At 41.8% G+C, this 17,816-nt stretch overlaps 1 protein-coding gene across 1 annotated transcript in view; it reads left to right on the top strand.

The window, feature by feature from the left end:
- FBN3 (fibrillin 3) overlaps nt 1-17,816 on the top strand; it is a 106,484-nt gene that overhangs the window by 69,379 nt on the left and 19,289 nt on the right. Inside the window, exons 40-51 of the mRNA XM_074205012.1 lie at nt 965-1,036; nt 1,403-1,528; nt 2,478-2,603; nt 3,848-3,973; nt 5,654-5,770; nt 7,572-7,700; nt 9,679-9,798; nt 10,464-10,589; nt 12,989-13,141; nt 14,219-14,284; nt 15,401-15,526; nt 17,545-17,664. Of these exons, the coding sequence (XP_074061113.1) occupies nt 965-1,036; nt 1,403-1,528; nt 2,478-2,603; nt 3,848-3,973; nt 5,654-5,770; nt 7,572-7,700; nt 9,679-9,798; nt 10,464-10,589; nt 12,989-13,141; nt 14,219-14,284; nt 15,401-15,526; nt 17,545-17,664 (1,407 nt within the window). The remainder of the gene's footprint in view (nt 1-964; nt 1,037-1,402; nt 1,529-2,477; nt 2,604-3,847; nt 3,974-5,653; nt 5,771-7,571; nt 7,701-9,678; nt 9,799-10,463; nt 10,590-12,988; nt 13,142-14,218; nt 14,285-15,400; nt 15,527-17,544; nt 17,665-17,816) is intronic.

Raw genomic sequence — 17,816 nt, 5'->3', positions numbered from 1 at the left:
TATATTAGGTTCTTGGAAGTGTAACATAGTAGCCAAGGAGCCCAGTATAGTCCTAGGTAGCATTCAGATAGTATGGAAGTGTATAGAAGAAAGTGATAGTTCTACATTCTCTTGCTCTAGCCAGATTAGATCCAAAACATGTGTTCAATTCTGAGCACCACATTTTAGGAAGGACATTGATAAGGTCGAGAGAAGATCTGAGTGGGTGAGAGGAGCATGAAAGCTTTTAAGATCATCTAGTTCAACCCCCTCCTTGTGATGATGTTTGTTCCTCATTCTCAGAGAAGAGCATGACATCAGGGAGATGATACCATGACAAGCAAGTGAATTGAATTTGATTTAGGGGGTGCTGTCCTAAGTCACTAAGCCATCTAGGTCCAGTGACCAGATATGGATCAAGATGACTAGAGATGGGCCTGGATACAAGGCAATTAGGATCAAGTGACTTTTCTGAGGTCACACAGCTAATATAAATGGGGAAACTGAGACCCCAAAATGGGGGGTAACATTTGCCAAGGTCACAAAATGAGTTAGTGTCAGAAACTGAAACCCAGATATCTTCTACTACCCTGTATTACCTCTCTCCCTTTACCCTATATTATCTCTCTCCCTTTGCCCTGCCTTAGACCCATGTCTGTTCTTAATTACTTTTTTACAAGTCCTTGTCTTATCTCCTTTATATTCTTAGGGCTGTCTTAATCACAGGATCATAAATAAAGATCTGGAAGGACCTTAAAGGCTATCTAGCCTAACCCTAACCCTCACTTTACAGATTAAAAAAATGAGATCCAGAGTGGTTCTTACACATTTCTGAAACCAAACCCAAGACTGACAGCAGGTCCCTTGGGTGGGTGGGTATGGCAACTCCAAAAAGGAGAGGAAGGGAATCAACGTGAAGGAGATGAGGGCTATGGAAAGGCTGGGGTCTCCCTCAGGCCCCCAATTCTGTTTCTTCCCTCACCAGCTGAGTATCAGATCCTATGTGGGAACCAGGCACCTGGCTTCATCATCGACATCCACACAGGGAAGCCCATTGGTAAGTGCCCCCAGCAGGCTGATATGAGTCTTTCTGCAGAGGCAGATATGTTTATTTAGTCCATTTAGCCAAATGCTGCTCCTTGTTGTTTTTTTGCTTCTTTTTCTGGTCTTCCAAGCTTTGTTTCCTACTTTTCTCCTAGCCTCTCACTGCTCTTATTCATTCTGATTTTCACCCAGGCATTCCTGGCAATGCAGGCCTACATACCCATGTCTAAATTTGCAAACAGGGAGGGTAAAATAACCAGGTTCAAGCAGGGCCTCCCACCTAGCCCTTTCCCAAGCCTGGGCCCTCTGGGGCTCTGCTACTCCATGCCTCTTACTAGTCGCTGACTGGTCACTACTCCCCTTCCCTACTTCTCCTTAGACATCGATGAATGCAGTGAAATTCCAGCCATCTGTACCAACGGCGTCTGCATCAATCAGATCGGCAGCTTCCGCTGCGAGTGTCCTGTTGGATTCAGCTACAACAGTGTCCTGTTGGTCTGCGAGGGTACCAGAGCTTCCCCCTTTCTGGAGACTCAAGCCTATCCTCTCCAAGAAAAGACCCCTAGTCACCCACAGTCTCCTAGGGGACTTTTTCCCAGCCTTCTAGAAGATTTCCCCCTAATCCCCTACTCCCTGGGTAATCCTAATCCAAAACAGATTGCCCTTTGGATTGGGGGTTGCCCTCTGAATTGAATCCCCCATTTTCCTCCAACAATTCTTTCCTGGGGCACCCTCCAACAATCCCACAGAGATGCCCAAAGAAACTCCCTATTCTTCCCTGCCTCCCACCCTATCATCTATGGGAATGCCCTCTCCTCATATCCTCCTCAGGGGAGATATCCCACCCCCCAAACTCTCCCCATCTAATGTTGCCAAGTGTACCCTGTGATACTAGAAAAGAGAATGATCAGGAGAACCCTCCCATAGCACACACACACACACAGACACAGGCACACAGACACACACACACACACACACACACACACACACACACACACACACATCGACAAATTCTCATTAGTAGAAAGACAATCCAAATTCCCTAGGACAAGGACTAGTAACATATCTGTAAAGATTAATTAGTCACTGATGAGATTCAAAGCATCCTACAGTTAGTGAGCCAATCACAAGAGCCTATTGTGGATGCTGAGATCTCTAAGCCCCTAGAGACAGAGGAGGATTCTCTGTAGCTGCCAGCTACCAGACAGAGAACTCTTTCTGCTTCTCAGCAAGATTTTCCTCCCTGGTTTCATTTACATTCAACCTTTCCCTGCTTTTCCTTGCCCCCCCCAGTCCCTCAGGAATTGGATATAGTAGGAAAAGCACTGGGAATCAAGACCCAGGGCTGCCCCTTCTCTGGGCCTCAGTTTCCCTATCTATAAAACAAATAAGTTGAGACTTGGTCCTTGAAAGACCTTAGGGGACTCCCCCCTCATCTTCTCTGCTTTCTGTAGACATGGATGAGTGTAGCAGTGGGGAGAGTCCATGCCAACGCCATGCTGACTGCATCAATATCCCAGGCAGCTATCGCTGCGAATGTGCCCGCGGCTACAAACTCTCCCCTAGTGGAGCCTGTGTGGGTGAGTGAGTGAGAGCACAGGACTATGTGGGTCGCTATTAATTTAACATGTTTGTCAATGGCCTGGATAAAGGAATAGATGGAGTACTTATGAAACAGGAAAATAGCACAAACCACAGGAAGGATAATTAATACACTGGAAAACAGCATTAAAATCCAATAGGATCTAGACAAGCTAGAATATTGGTCTAATTTAACAAGATAAAGTATAATTGGATAAATGCCAAGTTCTACCTTCGTTTCCAAATGTCACTTTCTTAAATACAAGATGATGGTGTTTGACCTTCATTCTGGAAGAATACAAGACATCAGGGAAGTGATGCCATGACAACATGCATGTCAATTGGATTTGAGTGAGGAGGTGCTATGCTAAGTCACCAGCTTCACTTTCTCCTCTGGGGTCATCTGGGTCCAGTGATCAGCTTTAAATCAGAACTGGAGATGGCCCTGGATGTGAGGCAAACAGGGTTAAATGATTTGCCCAAGGTCACACAGCTGGATTTGAACTCAGGTTTTGTTGACTTCAGATCACTGTTTCATCTAACTGCCCCCTAAAATACAAGATGGGGAAGGCACGGCTAGATGGCAGTTTATCTGAAGAAGATTTGGGGGAGGGGGAATAGCAGAATTAAAGTATATAATATGAGCTACTACAGTGTGAGTTGGAAGCCCAAACTGTTATTCATATCTCAAGATTAATAGAAGCCTAAATTCATTAACATGGAAGGAGATAGTCTTCTCAGGCTGAGTCTAGAATATTTTCTTCAGTATGGGACCTCACTTTTAGGAAAACTCTTGACCACCTGAACCATGTCTACAGAGGAGGAGAAGACAAGAATGATAAATAGGCATGTAATCGAAGAGTCTGGGGATCTTTAACCGGGAGGAAAGAAGCCTTACAGTGGAAATGTGATGGTTGTCTTAGAGTAGTTCAAAGACTGTGGTGCGGATAAGGGAGGAGGTTCAATCTGCTTGACTCAGAGGTAACCCCAAGAGCAAGAACTGCTGAAAAGGCTTATGGAGATTTTACAGGAATGTTGTAAAAAAGGTTCCTGTTTAGGCACAAGCTAGACTAGGTGGTCTGGAGGTTCTATCTACCTGAGATTCTGTGATTTTATGACTCTGTGAGATACTTAGCCTCTCCTGACCAGGGTTGAGGCAGAAGCCTGGTGAACCTAGCCCTACTTCTCTTGCCTATAACCCTATCTTCTGGAGCCTCCCTCACCCACATCCCTCTCTTCACAGGGAGAAATGAGTGCCAAGAGATTGCAAATGTGTGTAGCCATGGTGACTGTGTGGACACCGAGGGAAGCTACGCCTGCATATGCCACCAAGGCTTTAAGGCAACTGCAGACCAGACCATGTGCATGGGTGAGCATTCTTTCCCTTGTCCCCTTAAGGCTAGGTTACTGGGGGTCACAGTCCCTTAACAACAATCCTCTCCTACAGAGGCGCCCCTACCAAAATGGGTATTGCTATAAATATAGGTTCCTCCCTTAAATGAGAAGGACATCCTGCTATTGTGGTAAAGAGTTTTGGAATTGGAGTCAAAACTGACTGGCGCTTATGAGCTGTGAACAATTCTCTCCCTCTGGCTTAGCCTCAGTTTCCTTTTCTGTAGGAAGGAAGCTAATATATCAGAGTAAAGAAAGCTCTCTGTTAAAACCCTAGAGAAATGAGAGCTATCATTTTAACCCATGTCCAACATGGACTTTCCTGGTCTGTGCTGAGAGATGGAGGTGAGACATGGGGTCTGATTGCAGCACTTTATTAGCTGAGGTGCTTACCATCAGGAGAGGGCTAGTCCTCCCACTTGATGAGAAATGGACGGTCTCAGATGCTCCCTATCTCAGGTCCCCATCCTGAAGTACATGTTTGTCTTGGTACAGATTTTCCTTTGAGTCCAACTCAATGCAATTAGTATTTATAAAATGCATACACTGTGCCAGATACTGTGCTTGGTGTGCAAAGAAGACCAAAAAGACATATACTGCTTTCAGGGAGCTTACTTTCTAAACCAGAAAGATTACAGATTAAAAAGAACTGAAGGGAGAGGAGAGATACCCAAATAGAAGTCCAGGAGAGGAATGATGGAACATTTACAATCCACAGATAAATCTGATCTTGATTTTCCTTCTGTGTCAGATCCTAGTCCGTTTTGCTATCACTCATCCTCCCCAGCCCCGGCCCTAGGAGCTTCCTGTTCTCAGATTGGGACCCATACAGACTCAGTCTAGTCCTTGAGGGGAAGGGAACAGAAAGAGACAGGCAGAGGAAAAGAGTTTAGAGGGAGAAAGAGATACTGAGGCAGAGAGAGAAAAGAGAGACAGACATCTGGAGCAAAGATAATGACAAAGAGAGGAAATTACAAAGAAAAAATGAGATAAAAAGAAAGACAAAGATACACACAGAGGGGCAGGGAAAAGAATAGAAATATACTCAGAAAAAGGCAGAAAGACAGACATGGAAAACAAGAGACAAAGAAAGAATTGAGACAGAGACAGAGAGTCAGTTATACTCAAAGAAAGAGATAGAAACAGGGGGAAAAAACAGAGAAACGGGAGAGACTAGAGAAACTTTGAGGACAAGAAACAAAGAAGGCAGAAATAAGAAGGAGAGAGAGATAGGGAGACAGGAGAAGAGTAGAACGAGAGAGATTAAAAAGAACAGAAATCTACCTAGAGATAGAAAGACAGAATGAGAAATGGATAAAATAGGCATAATCAAGATAGAAAAAGATACACATAGACAGAGACAGAGACAAAGAGAGACAAGGGGCTTTTAAGAGAGAAAGAAAGAAGTTGAGGATAAAAGACAAAGGCAAAGAGAGGAAAGAAAAAGAGCAGAGAGAGAGATAGACAGACATCAAAGAGGAGAGAGAGAGATCAAGAAGGAGATATAAATGGAGAGGAGAGACACACACAAGTGGAGAAAGACAAAAAAAAAGTGAAGCCAGAAGGATAGATGTCTCTCCCTGAAAGGGGGCTTCGTCCCCAGGCCAGGGATATGGAATCAAATGGAGGAATAAGTTTTGGTGGTCTGCTTGGATAGATATTGATGAGTGTGACCGGCAGCCATGTGGCAATGGGACCTGCAAGAACACCGTGGGCTCCTTCAACTGTCTTTGCTTCCCGGGCTTTGAGCTCACACACAACAGCGACTGCATGGGTAAGCTTGCCCCTTGATCTGAAGAAAAGGAGGGAATGAAAGCAAAAAGGGAGGAAGGGAGGAAAAAAGGAAGGAAAAGACGAATTAAGTAATTATGCATTTTCTCTGTCATCTATTTTCATCACCCTATCTGCCCTATTCTGACCCTTTCTTTCATCTTTTTTCTTTTTCCTCAATATAGCTTTAAAATAAAAAAATTAAAAAACTCTTTGATATCATTAGTCTTCTTTGCTAACTCAGTTCTTTCAGATCTTTAACATTCCTGGCAGTATTCCTACTGTCCTATTCCACACTTTGGAATTCATTCTTAGGTATGTGGCCCTCCTTCCCATCTTTCTGTATGTGTCCTTTAAAAACCTAAGCTGTTAATTGATTTATTGCCTCTGCAGCCTCATTGATTTATTTTTATACAACTTTCTCTTTCCCCCTACTTTGGATGTTTCTTTTTGTTTTCATTATCAAGATATCCTTCCAGAGACCTTTTCATTCCACCTAAGTGAATTTCTCCTGTAGAATTTTATTCCATGAGATTCTATATTTGCTGCCTCTGAACCCTTTGAAATCTAGTTTCTTAAGATCTGAGATTCATGCCAAACTCTGTCCCAGTTTTTTCTTCCTTCTCTATCACTGATTCTAGAGAAAAGTGGTCACTTTACAGGTTCCCTTCATTTCTACCTTATCTACCTTATTACCTCATTTTTGGTGAGAATTAAGTTCAGAATTACAAATCCCTTCTGTTACTTCTACCATCTTCTGAGAGATGAAATTATTATTTATATTTTATATATAATATATTATATTATAAACAAGAAAAAACTCTAGCAGATGTGTAGACAATTGTTTCTTCCTAGCCCAACATCAAGCTTCTGTTCCAGACTGTGATCTGTTTTGAGTTCAATCAATTAGTCAATAATAATTTTTTAAGTAAAACAGTGAGCATTTATTAAAGATCTGCTATGTCTTAGTTACTTGACTAAGTGCTGGGGATATTTAAAAAAAGAGCAAAAGACAGTTCCTACCCTCAAGGAACTCACAGTCTAGTACTATATTTCCTTAGAAATTTCAGTTCCTGTGAATTTTGATGGGAAAAACATTACAACTCTATCTATCTACTTTTGTTAGGATCTCTCACTCAATTTATTACCCACATTTATATCTGCCTATGGATACCTGACACCCTGGGTTTTACTGAAGTCTCTTTTCTTGGATTTTTTCTCCTATTAATTTGTGGGAATCGCTACTGTTATTGTTCTCCCTACACTGCGGCAATTATTTATAATAATCAGACCAGTAGATATATAGATAGATAGATATGTGCAGTTTTTCTTTGTCCTTTAGTTTTTGTTTCAGATGCTTTGAATTTTATTTGAAAGAGCTTAGACAAATATATTTTTAAAGTCCAATTATATTTGATGTCCTCAGTACCCATCATTATTTTAATTCATGGTCCAGAAATCTAAATCCTATTTACAAGATACCAACTATTCATTTCCAAATTGAATTGAATTTTTTATTATATGTAAAGGTTTTATTGACTCACTTTACTTTTTATTATTATTATTATCACTACCCAATTATGTGGTCCATCAACCTATAATATGCTCCCTTGTAATGTATAGGTATAATCATGTAAAATTAATTTCCAGTCCTTCTCCGAAGGAGAACTTCACCATCAGTCCTCTGAAGTTATAATTGACCAGGGCATCTGCCAGAGTAATTGAACTGAATTGAAGAATATCTTCAGCATCCTTCAGACTACTGGGGATGTTAAGTTCATCTCTCTCTGCTTGTGTCTCTATAGATATTGATGAGTGCACCTCCCTTACGGGGCAAGTATGTCGGAATGGACAATGTATCAACAGCATTGGCTCCTTCCAATGTCTCTGCCACGAGGGCTATGAAAGGACTGCAGATGGCAAGAACTGTGTGGGTGAGTGTTGGCAGTCATTGTGTTGACTAGCACGGCACCAAGTTCTCGGTTTAGTGGGTTCAGTTCATGTTTTTAGAGAGATAAGTGCTAGTTGCCAGAGCTATCATTATTTCCATCTTAAGCCACCGGCCCTTATTGCACTTTTGTGTGGGTACAAAAGTAATATTAATGATACTAATGATAGATCTCCTTTCTTTAATACTTTAAGGTTTACAAAATGTTTTCCTCACAATAACCCTCTGAAAGGAAAATATTGTTTTCCCCATTTTAAAGATGAGGAAACTGAGATTTCTTAATATTCAGGGGTTTATTTTTCCTGAGTCACATAACTCGGATGTGGCAAAGATGGTATTTGAACCCAGTTCTCCTGAACGCTGTGTTTTTCCTGTTAGAGTATAGTAACTCTTACAAAACAAATCGAATCCTAGTTCCATAAATGAGTGAATATAGCATTTATTAAGCTCTTGTTATTAGCAAATTTCTTTAGTAAATACTGGAGGAGACCACATGTATAGAAGGTTTCAGCTGCAAGTCAAATGGAAAAATCCCATGATTCTTAGGGTGCAGCAGCAAAATAGATAGTCATTCTTCCTCTATAATGTTATTTCCAATGATCTACTGATATCAGTTCTAATGTCAATGACTTTGGAGACAAGAATGGACCTGCATGAGCAGCTGCTGGGCTGCATCTCCATGGGGACTGCTTCCCGGATGGGTGACTGAGGAAGAACCTGTTACCAAGGTTCTTACCTTCAAGGTCTTGAGATATCTTTATTAGGGTTTGAGGTGATCCTCAAGATATTTAAAGATGGAAATCCATAATATTCACTTGCAATACAGGGCATGATTCCACTAAGGGCTACTGTTGCTGGCCCTTCTAGAGTAAAATGTCCAATAAAGGCAGCCAAAGACTTGGGAACCATAACAAACTTCTAATGGCTTAACATTTTTTGTACTCTACCATACTCCCACCTCCTCCCTTATACAAGCACACCAGCATATTCTCTAGACCCTGATCAGGAGTTCTTGACCTGGAGTCCACAAATGCCCCATAAATGTAGGGATAGATAGATTTCAGAGTGTCATTGAACTTGGATGGGAAAAATTACATCTTTGTTTTCACTAATCTTCATTAACTAAAATATGCTTTTCTTTCAGTTTTTAAAAATATTATTCATCAAAATGGTCCATAAGCTTCATCAGACTGCCAAAGAGTCTATATCTACTCCCTTAGCCCTCCAAAAAGGTTAAGAATCCCTGACCTAGATTGACCAAAGCACTAAGTTTTGTTTTAAGAGTGAGACTGAGAGGAAGACTCTAAACAATAAAATGAATGTTGTTTCTATATATTACCTTCAGACATTAGATAGAGTTGCCATAGCTAACATAAAAAGCGTTTCTACCCTGTGCAAAGCCTCTTTCTTGAGAAATATGCCTTTATTTCAGAAATAAGAGGGGTAGATAGCATAGTAGTTGGGAAAGCTGACTTTGAAGCCAGGAAGACCTGAACAAGAGGTGATAGAAATCTATATTTTTAATTGCTAATTGTATTTCATGACTAAAGATTGAACTCCTTGTTTATTTAAAAAGTGAGTATTTCATTTTTCTCCCCCAAAATCAACCAAAGGAAATGACTCAGATTTCTGATTAGTGTCTGCTTTTCTCTAGACACCTGGTGGCCTGGAAAAGAAAAAAGGATCTCCCTTCCTGCCACTCTGAGAGGTGTAAAACTCACAGAATAGCTTACTTGGAGGTGTCTAGAGGAAGAAGGGCACTCCAGAATCCCACCTGGACCATGGGCAGGGGGGGGGGTGTTTCCTCCTTGCCTTTAAATCAATCTCTAGCTCATTCAGTGTAGACTTCCATAGGTGGATGGCATCCTGGTGGCTGGGGCTCTTCACCATTCTGGAATCCCTAAACGGTTGCCCTGACCCTCTAATTTTGGGGTAAAGCAGCTAGTAGCTTCTCTCCCTGCCAGATATTAATGAGTGTGTGAGTTTTCCTGGGACCTGTTCACCTGGGACCTGCCAGAATCTAGACGGAGCTTTCCGCTGCATCTGCCCTCCTGGCTACCAAGTGCAGGATGATAGCTGCATAGGTGAGTCCTTGATCCAAGATCCTAACGCTTATTCAAAAAAAAAACCTGCAAGAGGCTTGGCCTCCAAGGATGCTTCTGGGTATGGGCATTTTCAATCAGAAGATCTCAGAAACCATCTGACTTGATATCCTTTTCTTGTTTTACTGAAAGGAAATGAAACCCAAAGAGGACAAGGGACTTTCCCAAAATCACATGTAATTATAATATAATAACTTGATTATATGATCAATTGTCAGATCAAGCATTTAAATTTTTTTCTTTAAAAATTCATTTTTGCAAGCATTTATATGTTCTTCACACAGCCCCTCATTGAACAATCAAAAAAATTAACCAAAAATAAGATCCTTAATCAAAAACCTATAGTCAAACAAAACAAATTCTCACATTGGTCATGACTGAAAATATGTCTCTCATTCAGTTTTGTCAACATTTGCCAAATGAGTAAACAGACTCAGAGACGTGTTAAATTACCCCTGGGTCACCCAGCCAGCAAATGTTGGAAATAAGACTCAAGCCCAAATCTTCTATGGAAGGGCCCAATTGAAGTTATCTCCCACCCCAAGCTAAACCTTCCTTTTACCCTGTCCTGAAGGTACCTATCCCATTAATCTTCTAATATGGAAAAGGTCAACACATTTGCCACTCCAGTGTCCCCCTTCCTCTAGATATCAATGAATGTGATGAAGAACCCAACCTCTGCCTGTTTGGCACCTGCACCAACAGCCCTGGGAGTTTCCAGTGCCTCTGCCCACCTGGGTTTGTCCTCTCGGACAATGGACGACGGTGCTTTGGTAAGAACCTGACCTTAAGGGGGACCTGGATGAAAGAGAAAGAAAGCAGGCAGTGGGAAGGACACAGGAGTCTTAGACAGATCCAGGAAAAAGGAGAGAAGTGACCAATGATAGTCAATAATGTGATTTTATGTCTGGAGCTTGTTTTGAGGTTAGTTTGCTCCTCTGGGTCCAAAAGTGATCTCTTTTCTTGGTAGGGGGATAAATTCTTACTAGGAATGGTTTGTGTTGAGTGGGACTGGAGTTAGAAGTAGACTGATCCTGGAATTTAAGATCAGAAGATGCTGAGACTTTTCCTTGTGGACACCAAGATTAGGGTATCTAGAGCTGACCCCTAGGCTCTGGACATGGGATGAGATTAAGAAAGGGGTTCAATGGGAGGTCAATATGTACCCTTTCTCTAAATAATCATTTAAGTCCTTGTACTGGTGAAGAAGGTATATATTGGGTGAGGACTACAATCTCAAAGAATTGGAGGTGACTTCAGATGCTATCAAGTCCCACCCATACTTGAACAGCTTCAGATTCAATCCCTGTTGCACATGAAGGCCCTTCAAAGACTTCAGAACAATAACCATAGTCCTCCTCATCCCCACCCTGAGCCTCCTCTTCTGTGGGTTCCATATCCTCAGTTTTTCGCTTTGATCTTTGTATGGCTGATCTCCCAGCTTTGAACCAACATCCAGACTGCTTACCTCTGGATATGCTCCATCTTATCAATAAAATACCCTTTGTAAAGTAGACCACCCAGGACTGAACACAGTAGTCTAGCTGTGGCCTGATGGGATACATCACCTCTCTCATTTTGAACTCTTGGCTTCTCCCAATTCTGGTCAAGACTATCTATTTGGTTGCCATTTTACATGGTTGAGTCACAAGACCAACAAATCTTTTTACATGAACTTTTGTCTGGGTGTGACTCTTCTACCCTACACTTGTACCATGTAGACCAACATCTGCAAGAAATTACAGGTCTTGGGGCAGCTAGGTGGCACAATGGATAGAGTACCTGTCCTGGAATCAGCAGGACCTGAGTTTAAATCCTGCCTCAGACACTTAATACTTAGCTAGCTGTATCACCTTAGGCAAGTCACATAATCCTGTTGCCTTGTAAAAAATTTTTTAAAAAAAGAAAAGAAATTACAGGTCTTAATACAAATTAATTCCTTAAATATAGACTAGAGAGTCAGTCTGCCAGAACATTATTACTGAGGAACTCCTATGCTTTAGGCATTGTGCTGACTACCAAAGATACAAAGGAAAGCAAAAATATAGTTCCTGTCCTCATGAAGGTTATATTCTAGTGGGGAAGATAGCAAAATATATACAGAGTAATTGGAGGGAAAGGGTCAGTGATGTTTATAAGACACCAGGGACCTGACAAAGAACCAATGTCTTTCTGAAGATACACAGGAGAGAGGTGTGTGTGAGAGGGGAGATCCCCCCTCTGTCTTCCTCTCCTACTGGTCTCTACCCCTAGGAGCAGCGGCCAGAGAACTGTTCTCCATGTCATCACCTCACTGACACTCATTGAAATGAGTCTGATCTAATTAAACTGTGTCTTGAAATTAGAGATTATCTCCTTACCCTCTTGACCTCAGAAGCTGTCCACATCTTACCAGGTTTCTTGAAATTCTAAGTAAGAATTCTAAATTTTGCAAGGAAGACCTGCTAAGCCTTCTTAGAATAGAAAATTTCTATTTTAGGGAGGAGTGAAGGGCACTCTCTTGTTGGTGAGACATTTCTTGTTGAGAGTGGGAAATTGGGATTTCTTTCAGAGAGGAACTTTTCTGATTAGGGAGAGAGGACTTTCTGTGAGAGAAATGCTTCTCCATATTGGGGGTGGGGAGATCTCTGGAAGTGCTCCTGTCTCTTCTTTCTCAGAGGTAGGAAAAAGCCCTTCTTCAGGAATAACTATTAGATGGCACTGGAGGGTAGAGGGGGTGGTCCTGGGGATTAGCTTCCTCTCCATGATAGATAGACCTTGTCTCTAGCAAAGAGCTCATTGGGGAGGGAGTACTTCTTCATGGGAGGTTTCTTTCCTTTGTAGGAGGGATTTTCTTTGACAAAGGTCCTTTCTCAAAGGGTAGAATGGCTTCTGTTTTGAGGAATGCTTCTTGAGCCTCTATTGCAAGGACTCAACTTGGAGCCTACAAAATTTTTTTTTAAAAAAATCTTTTTTTATAAGCCTGTCAATATAATTGGTTTCTTTTGTATTTTATTTTATATATTTCAAAGTATTATTTCTAGGAGTCCTTAGTCATGGAAGTTCATCAGACTACCAAAGTATTCCAGGACACAAAATGATTAAGACCTCTGCTTAATTAGGTCTTATGAGTCCCATCCCATTCCCATATCCCCCGTGTCCTTGGGGTAATGTCAAGACCTCTCTCCCACAGACACACGTCAAAGTTTTTGCTTCACTCGCTTTGAGAATGGGAGATGTTCAGTCCCCAAAGCCTTCAACACTACCAAAGCTCGATGTTGTTGCAGTAAGATGCCTGGAGAAGGATGGGGGGATCCTTGTGAACTGTGTCCCCAAGAGGGCAGTGGTAAGTACCCCTTCTTGTCTCTTGTGGATCAGACCCTAAAGAGATGAGCTGGAGGAGCCAAAGGGAGTGAAGGAGATATTACTTTCTGACATTAGAGAAAGGGAGAGGGGAGAGAGAGGTTCCTACCTAAGAACAGATGGAATATGGAGGATCATTGCTAAGAGGGCCCTTAGAACACAGAATGTCCCGATTTTGGTCAATGAATAGCACGGAAACAATGTAAAGATTATCAGATTGACTTCCATGGTGGGGGGAGTGGGGGAGGGGGAAATTGTAAAATTCAAAACCATACCAAAAAAATGATAGGTATATAATTGGAAAACAAATAAAATATTTCTATAATAAAAAATATAACACAGATGTCAGAGCTTGGAAGGTCCTCAGAACAGAGGACTCCCTAGAATATAACTAGGAGGATGCTTAAAATATATAGTATCAGGGTGGCTAGGTGGCACAGTAGATAAAGCACCGGCCTTGGAGTCAGGAGTACCTGGGTTCAAATCTGGTCTCAGACACTTAATAATTACCTACCTGTGTGGCCTTGGACAAGCCACTTAACCCCATTTGCCTTGTGAAAACCTAAAAAAAAAAAAATATATATATATATATTATATATTATAATATATATTATATTATATATATATTATATATATATTATCATGATTTCACATGTATGATCTATTTCTCATTGTTTATTTCTCAGAGCAAGAGGAAGGAAAGGAGGGGAAAAGGGATAGAATTAGGAGCTCAAAAATTTTTTAATGTTAAAAAATTGTTTTAACATAACTGCGGAAAAATAAAACATTATACATTAAAAAGAATATATAATATACATTAAAAAAGAATATATAATTTCAAAGACCCCTTAAAGCATAGAATGTTGGAGCTAAAGGGTTTCCCTCAGAACAGAATGTCAGACCTAGGAGAGCTCTTTGAACTTAGAACTGAATTCCATTTCAGAACCCAGCTAGCCTGTGGATTCTGGAGAGAGATTGAGAGAATGTCTGAGAAACTCCCAACTTTATTTGGCCCACAGAGTTAAGACTGTCACATTTTCTATTGTCTTCTGTTTTGCAGGTGCCTTCCAAGAACTATGTCCCTTTGGGCATGGAGCTGTGCCCGGCCCAGATGACTCACGGGAAGGTAAGCTCTGTCTTCATTCCTCAATATTTTTGGCATCTGCTTCATAAGTACAGAGACAACATCATGCATGGGGAAGAGCCTTTGGCTGGGGAATCAGGACCCCGGGGTTTAGTCCTGTATTTTTTCCTGGCTCATTATAAACTTGAGCAAGCATTTCCCTTCTCTGTCTCAGTTTCCCATTCTGCAAAATAAAAGGATTGGACTCAATGGTTTCTAAAGGCCCTTCCCTATCTACAAGTCTGAGAGTTCTGGGCTACCTATGGCCCCTCTAGCCAAACTCCTGTGATGTTGGTTTGTGGTATTGCCAAGGCTAGTCCTTCAGGCAGATGACCCTTAGCAGTTTTGCTGTGGATCTACCTTGCCATGCACAGAAAGAGTCAGTGATGGGGACCTGCTCAGCATTGCTCATCACTTGTGAGCCAGCTGACTGTCTACTCAGACTCTTGACCCAGAGGTCCCTTGTGAGCATTGGACCTCCTCATTCCCTATAGCCAACACTCTTATCCTGTCTTGGTTGCAACTAGCAGGCTGCTGATGGGACAGGCATGTCTGACCTTTGTTTCTTGGAAGTAGCACTCTCCAGAAAGAACCTTGTTGGGTCATTTAGAGGTGATTGGGATTGAAGGTACCCAGAACTTAGGTTGTAGTCAAAAAAAGCCAATCAGAGACAGATAGCCTAGGATGATGGCAGCTCATAGACTCATCTAAGAGAATTTTCTAGAAGCAGTTCTATCTTTATCCATTTGAAGAGGGAAAGAATGGGGTTAGGGAGGCTCTGGCCCTTCAAATAGGCAATTGGGTCATGTTGTTGGTTCCATAATCCTCATCCCTGTGTCCTAGATTTGGGCAATTCAGCCAAGGGGACCAAGTTCTGGGCCTATACACACCTATTAACTTATCCTATTCTCTATGACCCTGCACCAAGCTCTAAGGTCACACCCAGAACAAGGCGAGGTATCTGAGGATGTGTCCCTACCCTTGTTGGATCTGACTCTTCCCTGGAATTTGCCCTCCTTGACCAAACACAGCTATCCTGGATCCCTTAATGTGCTATGGGGCTAAGGCTCTTGGCAAGTGATCTTCAGTGTCTCCTCTTCTGTTCTCCTGTCTCTACAGATGTGAATGAGTGCTCAGAGAACCCTGGCATCTGTGTCAATGGGGTTTGTATCAACACAGATGGCTCTTTTCGATGCGAGTGTCCTTTTGGCTACAGCCTGGATTACACCGGTGTCAACTGTGTAGGTTAGTGTCTCCAAGCTCCCTATCTCTGCTTTTGAACCCTCAGACCTGGGGTCCTCAGAGTCTTACTTTGGCCAGAAATGAGAGAGAGAGAGAGAGAGAGAGAGAGAGAGAGAGAGAGAGAGAGAGAGAGAGAGAGAGAGAGAGAGAGAGAGAGAGAGATGATGATGATGATGATGATGATGATGATGATGATGATGATGATGATGATGAATAGTGCATTTATTAAGCATCTGTTAGTACTAAATAAAATAAAATAAGCTAGTCTCTATTCTCAAAGAGTTTTTAATTCTATTAGAAGAATATAAAACATGGAAAATCTAAGAGAAAAGAAAAATTGGGAGAAGGGTACTGGTATGGGGTCAAGGTTTGGTGAAGAGATAGAGAGGTACAGAGTGTTAGTGACAGTGAAATAAGCATGACTGGGAACCCACATGAAATATTTATCCTGGCCAGAGATTGATTCATCAGTAGAAGAATATGTCCCAAGTGGAGGCAACTCTAGGCGGGCAAAGATGTTGGTGAAGAGATGGAACAATTCAGATAATAGATTGGGGCAGTCCTTACTGAACATATGAAAGGAGCATCTTTCTCATTTCAAATGTGGGGGGAGGGAGGATAGAGGAGAAAGAGGAAAAAGAAGAAAGGGGAAGAGGAGAAAAAAAGAAAGAAAAAGGAAGGAAAAATGGAGAAAAAAAGGAAGAGGGTCTTACTGTCATACAAGCTCACTATTAGTGCTTTCTAAGTTTGCGCCCCATTCATCCCCAAAAAAAACTACTTCCATTTTAAGCTTCATTAATAGAGACATAATGTTCAGATTGAGGAAAATGATAGAGCCATAGTTATCTATACTGGTTAGAAATTGCTGAACATTATTTTAATCATGTGTAAAATTAGATTATTGGATCAAATATGATTCATTGACCAGGCCTACAGTGTTGTGGTCAATCCAGGAACCATATTTAGAGAGACATTGACAGACTGCATCCGATCCAGAGAAGGGCAATCAGAGTAAAGAAGGAATGAGTGGCCTGTTCCATGAGACTCAGTTGAAGAAATTAGGGACATTACAAAAAAGAACAGAAGATTTAAGGGGAATATGAGAATGTAAGAGGGAAAGCATTATAGAACTCATCTGGAAAGTTAGATGAGATGGTTTAGAGAAGGAAGGCAGGGAGATCAGTTAGAAAGCTAGGAAAAACCTGATGAGGGCCAGTAGACATATGAGTGAGAGATGTCACAGAAGTAGAATCTGTAGCCTAAGATACCTGATTTGAGAAGGGAAGTGAGGTAAGATATAGAGACAAGGTTTCAAACTTGGGTGACTGAAAAGATTTAGAACAGACCAAGTGGAGGTGTGTGCTAGTGAGGGAATAAGAGACAAGTGAAAGGATTGCTCTGCAGTAATGAAACCCAAATGATATCAAATAATATCAATTTGTAGTGGGTATAACCAGGTTGTAGGTGCGACTTCTGCTAGTACTGCTCAGCTGTTCCTCCTTGAGGAGAAACCATAAAAAAGGTGGGGATATCTGAGCATGGTTGGTCGAGAAAGGATGAGTGGCAAGAAGACAAAGGTTGAAGGGCTCAGTGATTAGCAGACAAGATCAATTTGAACTGATTAATTATTAACATTAAAATTTTGGTGGGAAGAGTGTGAGGCCAAAGCAGAAGTGATGGATAGGGAAAACTGGGAAGGGTGGAGAAGTAATAGAGAGGGATGAGAGATGCTCCCTCTGAAAAATGAATGGGTTGTAGAGATGATCTATAATTGTAGAGATGATCTTTTAGAAGATCCTTTATCTATCTCCCTTTGCTGCCAGGAATTGGGTACAGAGTAAAGGACTTCCAAAACCTCAATAAATTGGTATAGAATGGACCCATAGGAAACAACCCACAGACCCATTCTTCCTAACTCCCTAACAGCAGGTAGAAGGGCTGTAGGTAGCCTAGATAATTCTCTACACATCTCTTCTGAACCCTCAGCTGGCTCACAGCTAATGCATGCCTCTTAACCACAGACATGGACGAGTGCTCCGTTGGAAATCCTTGTGGAAATGGAGTGTGTACTAATGTTGTGGGGGGCTTTGAATGCACCTGTGATGAAGGCTTTGAGCCAGGCCCCATGATGACCTGCGAGGGTGAGAACTGGCCCCAGTGGGTGTTGGGGAGAGAGGGTGCGCCAACCTGAAAGAATCTAATGGGTATCCTGGGGTGGGCAGGAAGGTTCAGTACCTGGGAGCCAGGAAACTGACCCATGTGGCCTTAGGCAAATCTCCTTCCAACTTGGAGC

The sequence above is a fragment of the Macrotis lagotis genome, chromosome X (genome assembly GCF_037893015.1).
Source record: "Macrotis lagotis isolate mMagLag1 chromosome X, bilby.v1.9.chrom.fasta, whole genome shotgun sequence".
Lineage (NCBI taxonomy): Eukaryota > Metazoa > Chordata > Mammalia > Peramelemorphia > Peramelidae > Macrotis > Macrotis lagotis.
The sequence above is the reverse complement of the archived record's forward strand: the minus strand, read 5'-3'. Positions and strand labels throughout refer to the sequence as shown.